Here is a 16,682-nt window from a genome sequence, read left to right as displayed (position 1 = left end):
GTGTGTATATACATGTGAGTACACATGTGTCTAAGTATGTACGTAAATGTGAGTGTGTGCATGTGTGGGGGTATGTATGAGCGTGTGTATACACATATGCAGATGTTATTTTGTCTCGCTGATCATGCCTATTATGCCAGTTGTCTTGCTATATTTCACTGTGCCCCCTGTTCGATAAACCAAGGGTAGGCAAGGTGAGAACAGGGAAGCTGGAAGAAAACTCGAAGAGCCATAGGAACTGCAGCCATGTTTATTTTCTCTGGGCTGGCAAAGCAGGTATAGCAGCAGACATAACATGACCTCTCGTAACATAACCTCTCCTAAAATAACGTCCTCAGGGCTTTCCAGGTGGAACTTATATATGCTTACAGAACAAAAGTAGCCTGTGGCCAAGCAAGTATCTCATATCACACATGCAGCGCTGTAAGTCATCTCAGCTGTTACATAATCATTATTCACAAAACATGGGCAAGAGCAAGAACACATGGGGCGAGAGAGCATGACCACGCCATCTTGGCTAACTTGCTTTTTTCCTACATATATGCACACAGGAGCTAGGAAGGAAGTGGGAAAGGCGAGACCAACTTAACCCCTTGCCTCCCCACAGAAGTTGTCCCACCTGGAAGCCTGGCACAACTCAAGCCATTGCTTCAGAGCTGGGAGACCTGGGTTTGAGCCTGGAGCTGCCTCTAAACTGACCACAGTGTCCTGGGACAAATTAGTCAACTTTTCCAAGCCTCAGCTTCCTCCTCTGGAAAAAGGGTGATGGTGTCTGCTTCACTACATTTCTATGAGCATGGAGTAAGGCCCCTTCCCCGGACTTCCCTGGGTGGTGAGGGGCCAGCACTGCCCTCCTTACCTACTCCCCGCGTGGCTAATCCTAGCCACAGGGCTGCCAGGATTGCTAACATCAGTGTCACATCCTTCCTGGGGACAATTCCTCCTCCTCCTTCCAGCTCCTGTGATGAAGCTCACACCTTAGGAGTGGCCGTGAATGAGTTGAGCTGGAAGAAGCACCATAGTATCACTCAGCCCAGCCAATCCAGGTTCTGCTGCTGCTGTCTTCCTGGGCTTTTGTTTAATTAGTGCTCCCTGAGTCCATGGCTACTGATCATTCTTCCCATTCCTCTTCTTAAATATTCTCAAAGGTGTCTCCCTCCCCTCACCCACATCAACCCTCAGTGCCTCTCATCGCCTGCGAGCTCATACGGTGAAAACATCTCAATCTGCCTGGCAGTCAAAGTCCTTTCAGCCTATCCCTGCCTCCTCTCACTTCAGTGCACTTGGGGATAGTGGGGAAGTGGAGTCGGGTGGGGCAGGGGTAAGTGAGGGCACCCCATCTGTTTTAGTGTACTGGTGCTGCCCTAACAAATTACCACAGTCAGGTGGCTGAAACAACAGATGTTTCTTTTCTCATCATCCTAAAGGCTAGAAGTCTGAGATCCACGTGTCAGCAGGTTGGTTCTTCCTGAGGCCTCTCTCCTTGGATGGCCGTCTTCTCCCTGGTCCTCACATGGTCTTCCTTCTGTGTGTATATGTGTCTGAATCTCCTCTCCTTAAGAGGACACCAGTCATATTGGATCAGGGACCACCTGATCCAATAACCTCATTTTAACTTAATTATCTATTTAAAAACCCCATCACAAATGCAGACACACTCAAGGACTGGGGGTTAGGACTGCAACACATGAATTTTGGCAGGGGCCACGATTCAACCCACCACCATCTAATTAGACCTTCACATCAAGAAATGCCAGATGTTCACTGAGGACAGGATCAAGAGGGCAGGGGTCAGCAAGAACAGGTGGAACCCCATGTGGGGATTAAAGCAGGCCTGACATGGCAGCTGGGCTGTGGTGTGGAGAAGGCTTGGAGGCCCCACATGGGAGCAGCCTGAGTGCTCTCTTCAACGTGTCAGAAGCCATGATGGAGGGAATTCCCTGGCAGTTCAGTGGCTTCGATTCATGGGGTCACAAAGAGTCGGACATGACTGAGCGACTGATCTGATCTGATCTGATCAGTGGCTAGGACTCTGCATTCTCATTGCCAAGGGCCCGGGTTCATTCCTTGGTTGGGGAACTAAAGACCCCACAAGGCACGCAGTGTGGCTAAAAAGAAAAAAGAAAAAACAAAGCCATGATGGAAATTGTTCATCCCCCTCACAGAGCTCATATAGTTGGTGGGATTTCTTTCTGTCACGCTGGTACAATGAACCTTAGAAGAGGGGTTCTGATGGCAAGTGATGTGTGTGTCTTTGAAAAATAATGAACGGGAACATGAATTAACGATTACTGGAGACTTGCATTTTGTTTGCAGACCACACCTTTCAAAACACACTTACTTACGTATTTTGGGACTGAACAAGGACCCTTAAGGAAATGTTTGCCGATGTGGTTTATAAGAGTCATTCAGCATGCCAATGGAAGTCACCCATTAAATTCACATTCTTTAGAGAAAAGTTTCTGAGCTCCTGCCAAATGCCTGGGTTGGGCTAGATGTTCTCATTGTCTTTACCTGGCTCTGCCGGGATGTTTACCTGGCACCGTGGTAGAAGCTGAGGCTCAGGATGGTGAATGGATACCTCCTGAGCCCAGGATTCCTGCCCCGCCAGCCAGCCAAGCCCTCGGGGGCCAAGGCCCTGGGCATCCTTGTCCTCTGGCTTTTGTTAGGTTATATGTGACATATAGTGAACTCCATATATTTGAAATGTATAATTTGCTACATTTTGACACGTGTACACCTGTGAGATCATCTCCACAGTCAAGATAGTGAACACGCCCAAGCCCATGACCCTCAAAACTTTTCCTCTTTCTTCCTTGAATTCTCTCCCTTCCATTCTTTCCCACCTGCCACCCAGGTATTGCTGATTTCTTTTCACAATTGATCAGTTTTCCTTTTTGTAAGATTTTTATATGAATGGAATCACACAGTATGCATTCTTTGGGGGTGGGGAGAGGAATCTGGTTTCTTTCACTCAATATAATTATTGACTCTTTCTTGGATACTTTTGCATACATTGTTAGTTCATTCTTTTCTGTTACTGTTATTATATGGATTTGTCCATCCTAAAGGAGATCAGTCCTGGGTGTTCATTGGAAGGACTGATGTTGAAGCTGAAACTCCAATACTTTGGACACCTGATGCAAAGACCTGACTCATTTGAAAAGACCTTGATGCTGGGAAAGATTGAGGGCAGGAGGAGAAGGGGACGACAGAGGATGAGATGGTTGGATGGCATCAGTGACTCAATGGACATGGGTTTGGGTGGACTCCAGGAGTTGGTGATGGACAGGGAGGCCTGGTGTGCTGCAGTTCATGGGGTCGCAAAGAGTCGGACACGACTGAGCGACTGAAGTGAACTGAACCACAGTTTTTTAGTCCTTTCACATGTGAGTGGATATTTGGATTATTTCAGTTGGAGGCTATTACAAATAAAGCAGCTATGGACATTCATGGACAAGTCTTTGTATGGAATATACTTTCATTTCTCTTGGGTATAAATACCTTGGAGTAGAATGGTTTATTGTCTGATAGATATGTGATTAACTTTTTAAGAAACTGACAAACTCTTGTTCAAGACCATCTTATTATTTTACATTCCCATCAGCAGTATATGCAAGTTTCATTTGTTCATATAGTATGTCTCTATTTTGGGGGGGTGCTTTTAAGACTTTCTTTTTATCCCTGGTTTTAAGCAATTCAATTATGTTATGCCTTGGTGTAGTTTCCTTCATGTCTATTTTGCCTAAGTTTCATTAAGAGTCTTGAATCTGTGAGTTTATAGTTTTCATCAAAATTTGAAAAAGTTCTTGGCCATTTCTTCTTCAGATGCTTTTTGCTCCTCTCCTTTGTGGAACTCCAATTACACACATATAAGGCCACTTGAATCCCAAAGCTCACTGCCATACTTTCTTTTTAAAATAATTCTTTCTCTCTGTGTTCATTTTGGATAGTTTCTATTACTGTTTTACTAATCTTTTCCTCTGCAATGTTTAATCCTCCACTAATCTTTCTGTCCTGTTTTCCATCTCAGACATCATAGTGCTCATCTCTAGAATTTCAGTTTAGGTTGTTTAATATCTTTGATGTCTCTACTTAACCTTTTGAACATAGACCACACAGTTCCAATCCTTGTTTTAAGGTCTTTGTGTGCTGTGGCAGTTGTGGGTCATTCTCAATTAACTGATTTTTTCTCATTATGGGGCCTATTTTTCCTGCTGATAATTTCTTATTATATGCCAGATGTTATGAGTTTTACCTTTCTAGGTGCTGGATATTTTTATTTTTCTATCAATATTCATGAGCTTTGTTAGGTCATAGTTGTTACTTGGAAATAGTTTAATCTTTGGGGGTTTTGTTTTTAAGATCCATTAGGTGGAATGAGAGCTATATTTAGTGTAGAGCTGGTTATCCCCTACCCCTGAGACAGGACCCTTCTTGGTCCCCTGCTCAGTGTCGTAACCTGTGCTCTTCCCAGCCCCGCGTGAGACCTGGGCACTGTTCCCTCTAACCCTTTCCTTGCCTCAGATTGTCTCTTCACACACATGTGCCCTCTGCTGAATACCCAGTGAAGATGCTGGACGGCTTCCATGGTTCCTGTGTGCAGCTCTCACCTACCAGGCCCTTTGTTCTGCAAACTCTAGCTACCTTGGTATCCCTGGACTCCTAGCTGCAAGGTTCCACCTGTATCTCTTCTTCTTGTGCCACAACCTAGAAAACTCTTTCCAGGCAGGAATCCAGAGTAGTTTTTTTTTTCTGTGTCTTTGAGGATCATTCTCCTTCCTTGCTTTATCTCAATATCTTCAAAACCATTGCTTCATATATTTTGTTTGTGGGATTTTTTTTATTGTTGTTGTTTGGATTTTTGACATTGTTTTAGGCAGGAGGGTAAGACTAATCATTCCTACTCCATCTTGCCTAGAAGTAGAAAGCCGTGATATAGCTTTAAAGATTTTTTAGAATAATTTTAGATGTATGTAGAAACATTGTGGGCTTCCCTCATAGCTCAGCTGGTCATCTGCCTGCAATGAAGGAGACCCGGCTTCAATTCCTGGGTTGGGAAGATCCCCTGGAGAAGGAAATGGCAACCCACTCCAGTATTCTTGCCTGGAGAATCCCATGGACAGAGGAACATGGCAGGCTATAGTCCACAGGATCACAAGAGTTGGACGCAACTTTGCGACTAAACCACCACCAGAAACATTGTACATGTGTGCATAACCATAGTGCATGCATGCTAAGTCATTTTAGTCATGTCCAACTCTGCAACCCTATGGATTGTAGCCCACCAGGCTCCTCTGTCCATGGGATTCTCCAGACAAGAATACTGGAGTGGGTTGCCATGCCCTCCTCCAGGGGATCTTCCAAACCCAGAGACTGAACCCACATCTCTCATGTCTCCTCCATTGGCTGGTGGGTTCTTTACGACTAGCACTACTTGGAAATCCCACATAACCATAGTACATTTGTCAAAAGTAAAAAATTAAATGTGATGCAATACTCTGGAAGGCAGAATTCTAAGATTGCTCCTAAGGTTACCATTCCTGGTTGTACATACTTTGTATAATTCCCTCCCCATGAGTATAGGCAGAACCTGTGATTATGATGATAAGACTGAGTTACTCAACCTATGATTGAGTTACTAATCAGTTAACTGGGTTAATTTAAAAGTTTATCCTTGGTAGGTCTGAGTTAATTTAATTAGGTGAGTCCTTAAAAAAGATTGGACCTTCCTTGAAGCATGAGAGGGTTTGTGGACAGGACCACATGGCAAGGAACTGGCAGCAGCCCCTAGCCAGCAGTTAGCAAGGACTGGAGGCCTCAGACCACAAGGAACCACATGAACTTGAAAGAGGACCCAGAGGTGCAGAAGCACCCCACATTGATTTTAGCCTTTTGAGACCCTGAGCAGAGAACCAAGTTCATCTGTGTCTAGACTTCTGATCTCATAAACTATTAAGATAGCAAATTTTTGTTGTTTTTAAAAACTTCTAATTTGGTGGAAATTTGTTATGCAACAATGGAAAATGAATATGATTGCTACTAACTAAAAAGAACCAGGTCAAATTCATGAGTAACAATAACCTACTATTCATCTAGAAAGATCTCAATAAAAACTAATGTGAAAAACAAAAGACTCATGTGAAGGCCAGCATGAAGCCATGGACCTCTCCCATCACCTCCAGTTTTCAGGGTGCTTTTCACACTCTCATATTGTGGTTCAGTTGGAGATAGTTAGAATTCTGATCAAGAATGGGTCTATTATATGAGAATATATTTTCAAACCATATATATGATGAGGATATAGTATCCAAATATGTAAAGAACTCGGAGAAGGCAATGGCACCCCACTCCAGTACTCTTGCCTGGAAAATCCCAGGGACGGGGGAGCCTGGTGGGCTGCCGTCTATGGTGTCGCACAGAGTCGGACACGACTGAAGCGACTTAGCAGCAGTAGCAGCAGCATGTAAAGAACTCTTATAGCTCAACAATAGACAAACAACCCAATTTTAAAAATGGACAAGCGGCTTGAACAGACATTTCTTCAAACAAGATATGCAGATAGTCAGCAAGCACATGGAAAGGTGCTCAGCATCATTAGTCATTAGGGAAATGCAAGTCAAACCCATAATGAGATACCATTTCACATCCATTAGGATCTGTTAGTGAGAATGGATCTTCATACACTGCTGGTGGGAATGTTAATTGGTTCAGCCACTGTGGAAAATTTTAGTGGGTCTTCAAATTGTTAAATATGGAATTACTATGAAAGTGAAAGTTAGTCACACAGTCATGTCCGACTCTTTGCGATCCCATGGACTGTAGCCCACCAGGCTCCTCCATCCATGAATTTTCCAGGCAAGAGTACTGGAGTGGGTTGCCATTTCCTTCTCCAGGGGATCTTCCTGACCCAGGGATCAAACGTGGGTCTCCTGCATTGCAGGCAGATGGATTCTTTACCATCTGAGCTAGTAGGGAAGCCCAATATGACCCAGCAATTCCACTCCTAGATATACACCCAAAAGAATTTTAAAGTATTCAAACAGTACATACACGTACACTTATGTTCATAGCAGCACTTCTGACAATAGCCAGAAGGTGGAAACAGCCCACATGATCATCACAGAATATATGGATAAACAAACTGTGGTATGTATACTATGTATACTACCAAAATGTAGTACTATAGTACTATTAAGCTATAAAGGAACAAAGTACTGACACATGATACAAAGTGAATGAATCTCAAAAACGTTTTGGTAAGTGAAAGAAGCCAGACACAAGAGGTCACATGTTGTGTCATTCTATTTCTGTGAAATATCAAAATTAGGTCAATCCATAGAGATAGAAAGCAGATTGGTGACTGAGAGGAGGGAGGAAAGGGAAGCTACTGCTTGATGGGTACAGGATTTCCTTTTGGAGTAATGGTAATATGTTGAAACTTGATGGAACTCCATAAAAGAGGTGGCTGCCCAACATTATGAATTCCCTAAAGGCCACTTAATTTTTCACTTTAAAATGGTTAACTTTATGCTATGTGAGTTTTGTTTTAATTTTTAAAAAAGAATAATCTGTTATAGAAAATAGCAAAGTTATATCTTAATCAGTGATGACTGAAAGTTACTCAGTTGTGTCCTACTCTTTGTGATCCCATGGACTATACAGCCCATGGGATTCTCCAGGCCAGAATACTGGAGTGGGTAGCCTTTCCCTTCTCCAGGGGATCTTCCCAACCCAGGATTGAACCCAGGTCTCCCACATTGCAGGTGGGTTCTTAACCAGCTGAGCCACAATCGGTGGCTGCTGCTGCTAAGTCGCTTCAGTTGTGTCTGACTTTGTGCGACCCCATAGATGGCAGCCCACCAGGCTCCCCCATCCCTGGGATTCTCCAGGCAAGAACACTGGAGTGGGTTGCCATTTCCTTCTCCAATGCATGAAAGTGAAAAGTGAAAGTGAAGTTGCTTAGTCGTATCCAACTCTTCGAGACCCCATGGACTACAGCCTACCAGGCTCCTCCGCCCATGGGATTTTCCAGGCAAGAGTACTGGAGTGGGGTGCCATTGCCTTCTCCGATAATCAGTTGCTAGTGACTGTAATTCTGCTACCCATTTTTTAAAAAGTCTTTATTGAATTTGTTACAATATTGCTTCTATTGTTAACATTCTGGTTTTTGGCCCTGAGGCATGTGGGATCTTAGAATCTTAGCTCCCCAACCAGGGAGCCAACCTGCACCTCCTGTATTGTAAGATGAAGCCTTAACCACTGGACCACCAAGGACCTGTACCCATTTTTTAAGTGAACCACAGACTGCATTTAGGTCTTCTAGCCAGTTTTTCCTCTAATCTTCTTCTCCTATTCCAGGACCCTATCCAGGAGACCACATTGCATTTAGTTGTCTTATCTTTTCCAATCTATGACACCTGATCAGTTGTTTCTTGCTTTTTATGACTTTGACAATTTGAAGGCATATTGGTTAGGTATTGTGTAGAATGTTGCTCAATTTGGACTAGTGTGATGCTTCTCATTAGACTGAGTTCTGAGTATTTGGGGAAAATACCAATTGGGTGGATTGCCACTGTCACGACATCATGTCAGTGGTCTATGATGTCAACATGACGTATCACTGTTGACATTAACCTTGATCACTTGAGTAAAGCGGTATATGCTAGATTTCTCCATTATAAACTTACTGTTTTCCTACTCTACATTTTGGAAGTAAGTTCCTAAGTCCAAGCCATACTCAAGGAGAGGGGAATTTAGCTCTACCTCCTGGAGACAGAAGTATCTACATATATTACTTAGAATTCTTCTGTAAGAAAGATTTGTCTCTTTCCCCTATTTGTTTATTTATTTACCCAATCATTTATATCAATATGGACTCATAGGTATTTAATTTGTTATTTGGATTTTAATTCAGTACTACATCCTTTATTTTGTTGCTTACACTGTTCCAGCTTTGGCCATTCTGAATTCTTTCACTTTGTTTTGTTTCTTTGATGTACCTGCCCTCCCCACCTTAAAGCATTTCCTTATTTTTTGATACTATAAGATACTCCATGCTTCTCTTATATTTTTCCTGCCCTGGCTCTAGAAGCAGTCATTTCTCCAAGGAGTCATGGTTCTTTCCCTTGGAGAATGGTATTTAGAAACCAAGATCTGGGTGCTGAATGTGCTTATTGCTACTAGGGTGCCATTAGTTGTAGGTCTTCTCTGCAAACAGCAAAGGCACAAAGAGTACCTGTGTACTCTTTTATATTCACATAACTGTAATTATTTCTCTATGCATCTGTCTGTGTATATAACGTAAGCATGACCTCATAGTGATGTCTCTGACCAATCCAGCACCACACTGTTCATTTTAGCTTTCCCCCTTTGCTTATTTATAACTTCTTTCTCAGACAGTGAGAAACCTGACTCTCATTACCCATAGTTTATCTACTTATTTGCTCAACCCCAATATATATGCATAGTAATTTCAAAATTGCCAGCCTGTACCCCTGTGTGAAACAATTATACCTACCAGAGTATTGCCTTTATGGGCAGTTCCTTTGGTCTTCAGCCCACAGTTTTCAATTGAAACACTATTTTGCAAAGTGACTCAGGTCAGCTGCACGTTTTTCCCAACTACTTTCAGTGAGGTTATATCGTGTAATTTTAATATAGTTACATTAATTTGTCTCAGGCTACATTCCATCCTGGACTTTTTCAACATCCTAGTTGATTTTTTAAAAATTTGTATCCATTAAAGTTTCCTCTTTGTGATGTATGGTCCAATAGTTTTGACAAATGCATGGAGTATATCCATCATCCCAGCACCATACAGAACAGTTCTCTCACCTCACAGCTCCTCCATGAGTCTTTTTGTGCTTCATTCCTCCCGCTCCCTCAGTCTTTGGCAACTATTGACCTAATTTCTGTCTCTGTCATTTTGTATGGCTTGGATTTTTTACAGCAACTCTTTTTTATTAGACATGAAAAGTGCTTGTAAACAGAGGTTGTCTTATTTTGTGATTGAAGTTAGTCGATACCAGGGTTCAAGTCCAGTCCTGATGCTTACATTCCCCTGAGTTTTCTCAGTTTTCTCATCTGTAAATGAGTCTAAAGCTTGTCCTAGCTTCATGGGGTTCTTGGGTGGGCTCAGTAGGATAACAGTTGTTGGCACAGTGCCTGGCACATAATAAGTAATCAGTAAACTTGGTAGTAATAATACTTTATATTTGTTACCCTTATCATCACCAAAATTATCATGACCATGGTGGGATGTTAAAAAAGACTGTTAAAGAGACCAGGATATGCTGCTCTCTTGAGTTGCTGGTGGTTATAAGAATGTACCCATGGGCCCTTCCCTACAGGGGTTGGAAGGAAGGCAGAGAGGATGTGACTATAGCAGGGCTTTGATCTTCTGCAAGCCTTCCTCTGGTGTTTGTGGTAACTGTGTGATTTATCAGGGTTGATCCTGAAATTAGGGCTTCCTGAGAAGACAGAATCATGTCTGTCACTCAAAAATTGCCCTAGGCAAGGAAATTTTAGGGCTTCATTTTGGCTTTTCTCCTCCCCAGGATTTTTTTTTTTCCACTGAGAAGATATTACAGTGTGGAAAAAACTTTTTAAAAAGTAAATCACCATTATCCATATACCCAAGTGGGTAGATGTTTTGGTAGTTGCTGCCATTCCATGGCTACATTTTTACACAGATGTAAACATTATTTATTGTATCATAAACATTTTTCTGTGTTGCTACATAGTTTTCATAATGATTTTTCATGAAGATATGTGTTTCATGAAGGGGATTCATCATCCTTCACTAAAATATACCCACTGTTTTGCAGTGCAACAAATCATGAATATAATTTTTTTACTCCTAATGATTAATTTCCTTGGGATATATTTCCTAGAGTAGGAATTTTCTGTCAAAGGATAGGAATGCCTTTGTGGCTTTCTTTGTAGCATTTTGCAGAAACATAATATAATCCTTTTTGTATATTAATCTTTATTTCATCAAAAGGCAGCTGTTGAGGGATGTGATCAAATAACTGATGAAGTGTTTGAGACTAATGCTTCAATAGATCACTGATAAATTTTATCATCTGAAAATTTGGAAACCATGATTTTCCCCGATTAGTTTTCTCCCAGCTCTCGCCACCCCTTCCCCCAACTCTAAGTTCTCCTCAGTTCTTTTGGAAGGAACTCCCAAAGTCTTGAGTCTTTTCTCAGAAATTCATTCTTTATTTACTTTTGGAATTAGGACTTGTTTGCATATGTAAAACCAAGACCATATTGTTTGCAGATGCTGGGGTACGTATAAAAAGTTGAGGCTTTTGAGTCATTTTTACAAACCAGGACACAAAAGATTTTCTCAGGAATTTAAAGAAAAGGCATTGAAATAAAGATTATGGGATTGAGTTTCTAATACAGACATTTCACTTTTATGTTCCTAGTCAGGTTGTTTCAACTCCAGAGTTAGGGACTCTAAAATGGGGAAAGAGTAGAGGACTAAGAGATAAAATTTTGCAGATTCACCATCTAATCCAGCAAAACAAATGCACAGAAGGAGTTAGAATAAATAACGAAACAAAAACTCAATCAGTTATTTGTGATCCCATCTACTAGCCTTAACAATACATTTTTTCCCCTTTCTTCAATAGGTTTCTGTTTAGTTTTTGTTTGAAGATAAGAGTAGCTTAAAAGTAATTGTGTTTCCTATCAGCATTTGATAAAGTCCCCTTCCCGTCGTCGGGGAGCTGCCCAGATGTGATGGCACTTGTTGAAAGCGAATTGTTTTTTAGCATTAAATGCTTTTGTTACGTAAAAAAAATCAAAAAAATCAATAAATAAATGCTTTTGTTACTGAAAAAAAAAGAAAAAAAGAGTGTAGCTTCTAGTCTTTCTAGAAATGATAAAAACAGATGAGAGCTTCTGGTTCAAATTAGACTGGCTTAAACTAAAAGGCTGGATTATTTATCCAAGTAAATTTTGAAATCTGTAATAGTACCTGCAAGTACAATGAGGGGAAAGTGAGTTCTGAGGTCCTGATCTTGTGCCTGCATCAGGGCAGCTTCTGTGGCATTCCAGTTCAGTGAGGATGGGCATGGCTGGGATGCTTCAGAGTCCAGGGCACAGGGTGAGGTGGGGGTGAGAGAGGTATCTGCTGCTGCTGCTGTCACTTACCTGGTAGGAGACCGTGACAGCTGTGGGGAGACTTCTTTAGGTTCTCTGCCACCCCAGGCTGCTCTCAGGGTGGTTCTGAGCCAGGTGGGCAGTTCTAGGCAGAGGGCCTCAGGTTTGACCAGGAGTGAGTGACAGGTGGGAGTCTGGAGCTGAGAACCTGGGGCCAAGAGGCCAGCCAAGGCCTTTGGTTGGTGGGAGGGAGGGAGGGGATGGCACTTCAAAAGGTATGGGGAGGATAGAGAAGTTGTCGTGGTACTGCCTTCACAAACACCTCTATCACAGGGTTCATAATCGTACATCCTCCAGTTCTCTAAAACCTTGACCTTAACTCCAGCTCTTTTCAATCTCAGTCTTTGTGGCCCATCTGGAAAGTGAGGATGAGGCTAGTAGGTTGGAGTGGAGGTGGAACTTGAAAAGTGCTTTGTAGGGACCAGAGCCTACCCTGATTATGGTTTTTATCTCAGGCTCCTGGTGCTGGGCTGTTCAGCCCCATTTATTGATTGATTGATGGCTGTGGCCACATGGCTTGCAGCATCTTAGTTCCCTGACCAAGGATTGAACCCAGGCCCTCAGCAGTGAAAGTGAAGAGTGCTAACCACTGGACTTTCAGGGAATTCCCTGTTAGCCCCGTCTAGTATGAAATTTCCAGGCTTGGTGGTCAAGGGCTCAAAACTGAGAGTGCCTTTCTTACTTCCTCTAAAACAGTGATTTAAAAATTACATTTTCATTTGCTTGCTGTGCTATTTTCCAGGTCTTTGTACTTGCATTTTTAAATTTTTATTGTTGAGAAAAATTACATTTTAAGGTTTGAACCTTCAGTAACCCTTTTAGTGGTGGTATGCATTTTTAACTCAAGTTAACACATTTGGGATTTGCTTTGCTTTATGTTTAGAAAGTTGTTTTGTTTTGTTTTTTCCCCAAGAAAAAGGTTAATACTTTGTATATTCTTGTCAAGACTCAAGTCTTGGCTAGTTTTGGGATTATGGGTCAATTGCTTCACTCCCCTAAATCCAGATATGGGATTGGGGATTAATTTCTTAATTTTTCCAAGCTTGTGTCGCCTGTGAAGCAGGGACAATAATTCAGTCCTCACATCAGGTGATGATAATGCCAGGGCTGTACTGTGAGTTGTCATAGTAGCAGAGCTGGGCCTTTTGACTACCTGTCTCTGGTAATTCTTTTCCCTTCAGCCAAATCTAGCACAGGGCTGGGCATGTGTAGAGATTCTTGTTAAATTGTACTAAACCAGATTTCCTAGGCCAAGGTAAGAAAGAAGGAAAATATCATCAGGTTGCATTAAGCCTAAGCCAGTGGGTCTGAAGCCTATGGGCTAGAGGGGCTGCAGCCAAGGGGGCTTTGGGGTTCCTTGAGGTTCAATGGGGGTGGTCTCTGGATCAGGGATAGCTATTAGGAGTAAGCTTTTTAAACATTTATTTATTTTTAATTGAAGGATAATTGCTTTACAATATTGTATTGGTTTCTGCCATAAAGCAACATGAATCAGTCATGGGTACAAAAATGTCCCCTCACTCATGAAACTCCCTCCCACCCCCTTTCCACCCTTCTAGGGTGTTACAGCAGAGAAGGCAATGGCAACCCACTCCAGTACTCTTGTCTGGAAAATCCCATGGATGGAGGAGCCTGGTGGGCTGCAGTCCATGGGGTCGCTAAGAGTCGGGCACAACTGAGTGACTTCACTTTCACTTTTCACTTTCATGCATTGGAGAAGGAAATGGCAACCAACTCCAGTATTCTTGCCTGGAGAATCCCAGGGACAGAGGAGCCTGGTGGGCTGCCATCTATGGGGTCGCACAGAGTCAGACACAACTGAAGTGACTTAGCAGCAGCAGCAGCAGCAGCAGGGTGTTACAGAGCCCTGGTTTGAGTTCCTTGAGTCATACAGCAGATTCCCATTGGCTATCTCTTTTACATAGGGTAGTGCATATGTTTCCATATTCTCTCCGTTCATCCCACCCTCTCCTTCCTCCCCACTTCCCACATGCATAAGTTTGTTCTCTATGTTTGCATTTCCACTGCTACCCTGAAAATAGGTTCATCAGTACTATCTTTCTAGATTTCATATATATGCATTAATATATGATATTTGTTTTTCTTTTTCTGACTTACTTCACCCTGTATAATAGGCTATAGGTTCATCCATCTCATTAGAACTGACTCAGATGTGTTCCCTTTAATGGCTGGGTAATATTCCATTGTATATATGTATCATAGCTTCTTTATCCATTCATCTGTTGATGGACATCTAGGTTGTTTCCATATCCTAGCTATTGTAAACAGTGCTGCAATGAACATTGGGGTACATGTGTCTTTTTCAATTTTAGTTTCCTCAGGATATATGCCTAGTAGTGGGATTGCTGGGTCATATGGTAGTTTTGTTCCTACTTTTTAAAGGAGTCTTCATATGGTCTTCCATAGTGGCTATATCAATTTACATTTCCATCAAGAATCAATATTGAAAATGACTCTACTACTAAATGCAATCTACAGATTCAGTGCAATCCCTATCAAATTACCAATGGCATTTTTCACAGAACTATAATAACAAATTTCACAGTTAGTATGGAAACACAAAAGACTCTGAATTGCCAAAGCAATCTTGAGAAAGAAGAATGGGGCTGGAGGAATCAACCTTCCTGACTTCAGACTATACTACAAAGCTACAGTCATCAAGATAGTATGGTATTAACACAAAAGCAAAAATATGGGCCAATGGAACAAGACAGAAAGTCCAGAGATAAATCTGTACACCTGTGGGTACCTTATCTTTGACAAAGGAGACAAGAATATACAATGCAGAAAAGATAGCCTCTTCAGGAGTGGTGCTGGGAGAACTAGACAGCTTTGTGTAAAAGAATGAAATTAGAACATTTCCTAACACCATACACAAAGATACACTAAAAGTGGATTAAGACTGATTAATTTAGATTAAGACTTGATGTAAGACCAGAAACTATAAAACTCTTACTTACAAAACTCTTGTAAGTTTTGATTGGCCCTACCTGGCCTCCCTCTGCTCTGCCCTCCTGTCTTCATAACAGGGACTGCAGGTCCCTTTGTCATTCCCGGATTTATATTTGAAAAATTACAAAGCAGAAACCTGCCACTTTCTATTCAAGGACTCCCAAGTAATTGCTTAGTGTTTATTTCTGTTTCTTCTCCCAGTCTAAACCTGCCTATAGAATTTAATGATCCTTTAAAAACTGTTCTTGAGAGCACCAGCACCAACACTGTAGATCTTTCACATATTGGCTTTTGCTGATTTTTCCACTTCTACCCATGTCATCCGACACTCATCCTTATTTTCCCCCCGTTTCTTCCTGATTCAGAAGTTGGAGGGACCAGTCAAGATCCGGACAGTTCGAGAAGCACCGACAGACTGTGTCTGCCCCCCAGGTAAGTGGATGTTCAATCCTTGATGGCTCCTGACTTCTAGAGACCTGGCCTTCTCTCTTCTGTCTGCTCAAAACTGCCAAAGCCATGGTCAAGAGAATCATCTCAGGTTTCAGGCTATCTATGGTATCTTGTGGATCATCCTTTCTTCCTACATCTTCGGCGGTAGGTGTGTCATACATATTCAGGCAAAATTAACTGACTTGGTTAAATAAGGGCAGTGGTATTGGTGGAGGAGCTAAAAACTCTTTGAGATGACTAATAATAAAGGCTCAAATGCTAGGAAAGTAGCAGCCATCCCTTTTTAAAGATGGAGAAAAAAAAAGATGGAGAAACAAGCATGAACCATCCACACAGTGTTAACATTGTGTTCTTAACTCTGTTTCAAACATAAGGGGGAAGATAGAGGGAATAATGGTAGAGGAAGAGGAAAGGGGCTGTAAATATGGTCTGATTTGTTCAAATAATCATGTTTCTTGGATTTTGGTGGTATAGACCAGGATGGCTGTAACTAGAAATGAGGATTTGTTGGTTCCTAGTCCGTGTGACTCAAATCCTGATCCATATTAGGTCTTCTGGTTGTCCTTATTAGAGCTCTGCACATATTATGATTGAGAATTTAGGGTATAGTCTCAGCCCCACTGTGTTCAGGGCTTAAACTTATCCTCTTATAGAACAGTGTATAATACCAGTGAGTGAGTGAAAAATCATAACATTTCCCAGACATCTCACTATGCCAGACAAGGTGAGAGAACACAGGAGCTGAACCCAGGTGCCCTATTCCTTGCTATCGTGCCTTCCATTAGACAAATTGCCTGGCATTTCACCTAGCAATTTGAAGCCATTTCACCTGGTCCAGAAACTAAGCTTACCTATGGTTATTATCTCCAGGTTGGGAGATGCCCTGAGATTTGTACAAAGGTGGACCTGTGCTGTGGAAATTCAGCCTCTGGGGACCCAGTGGGAGTTGAGCTTGAGCTAGCCTTTGATAGGAACTCTGAGAAGGAAATGGCAATCCACTCCAGTATTCTTGCCTGGAAAATCCCATGGACAGAGGAGTCTGTCAAGCTACAGTCCATGGGGTCTCAAAGAGTTGGACACCA

General features: G+C 42.0%; 1 protein-coding gene across 1 annotated transcript in view; it reads left to right on the top strand.

Moving 5' to 3' along the window:
- Positions 1–16,682, top strand: part of COL23A1 (collagen type XXIII alpha 1 chain) — a 397,795-nt gene that overhangs the window by 11,630 nt on the left and 369,483 nt on the right. Inside the window, exon 2 of the mRNA XM_086411033.1 lies at positions 15,516–15,582. Coding sequence (XP_086267159.1) covers positions 15,516–15,582 — 67 coding nt within the window. The remainder of the gene's footprint in view (positions 1–15,515; positions 15,583–16,682) is intronic.

The sequence above is a fragment of the Bos grunniens genome, chromosome 7 (genome assembly GCF_055505025.1).
Source record: "Bos grunniens cultivar Pamir isolate PY7600 chromosome 7, Bosgru_T2T1.0, whole genome shotgun sequence".
Classification (NCBI taxonomy): Eukaryota; Metazoa; Chordata; class Mammalia; order Artiodactyla; family Bovidae; genus Bos; species Bos grunniens.
The sequence above is the reverse complement of the archived record's forward strand: the minus strand, read 5'-3'. Positions and strand labels throughout refer to the sequence as shown.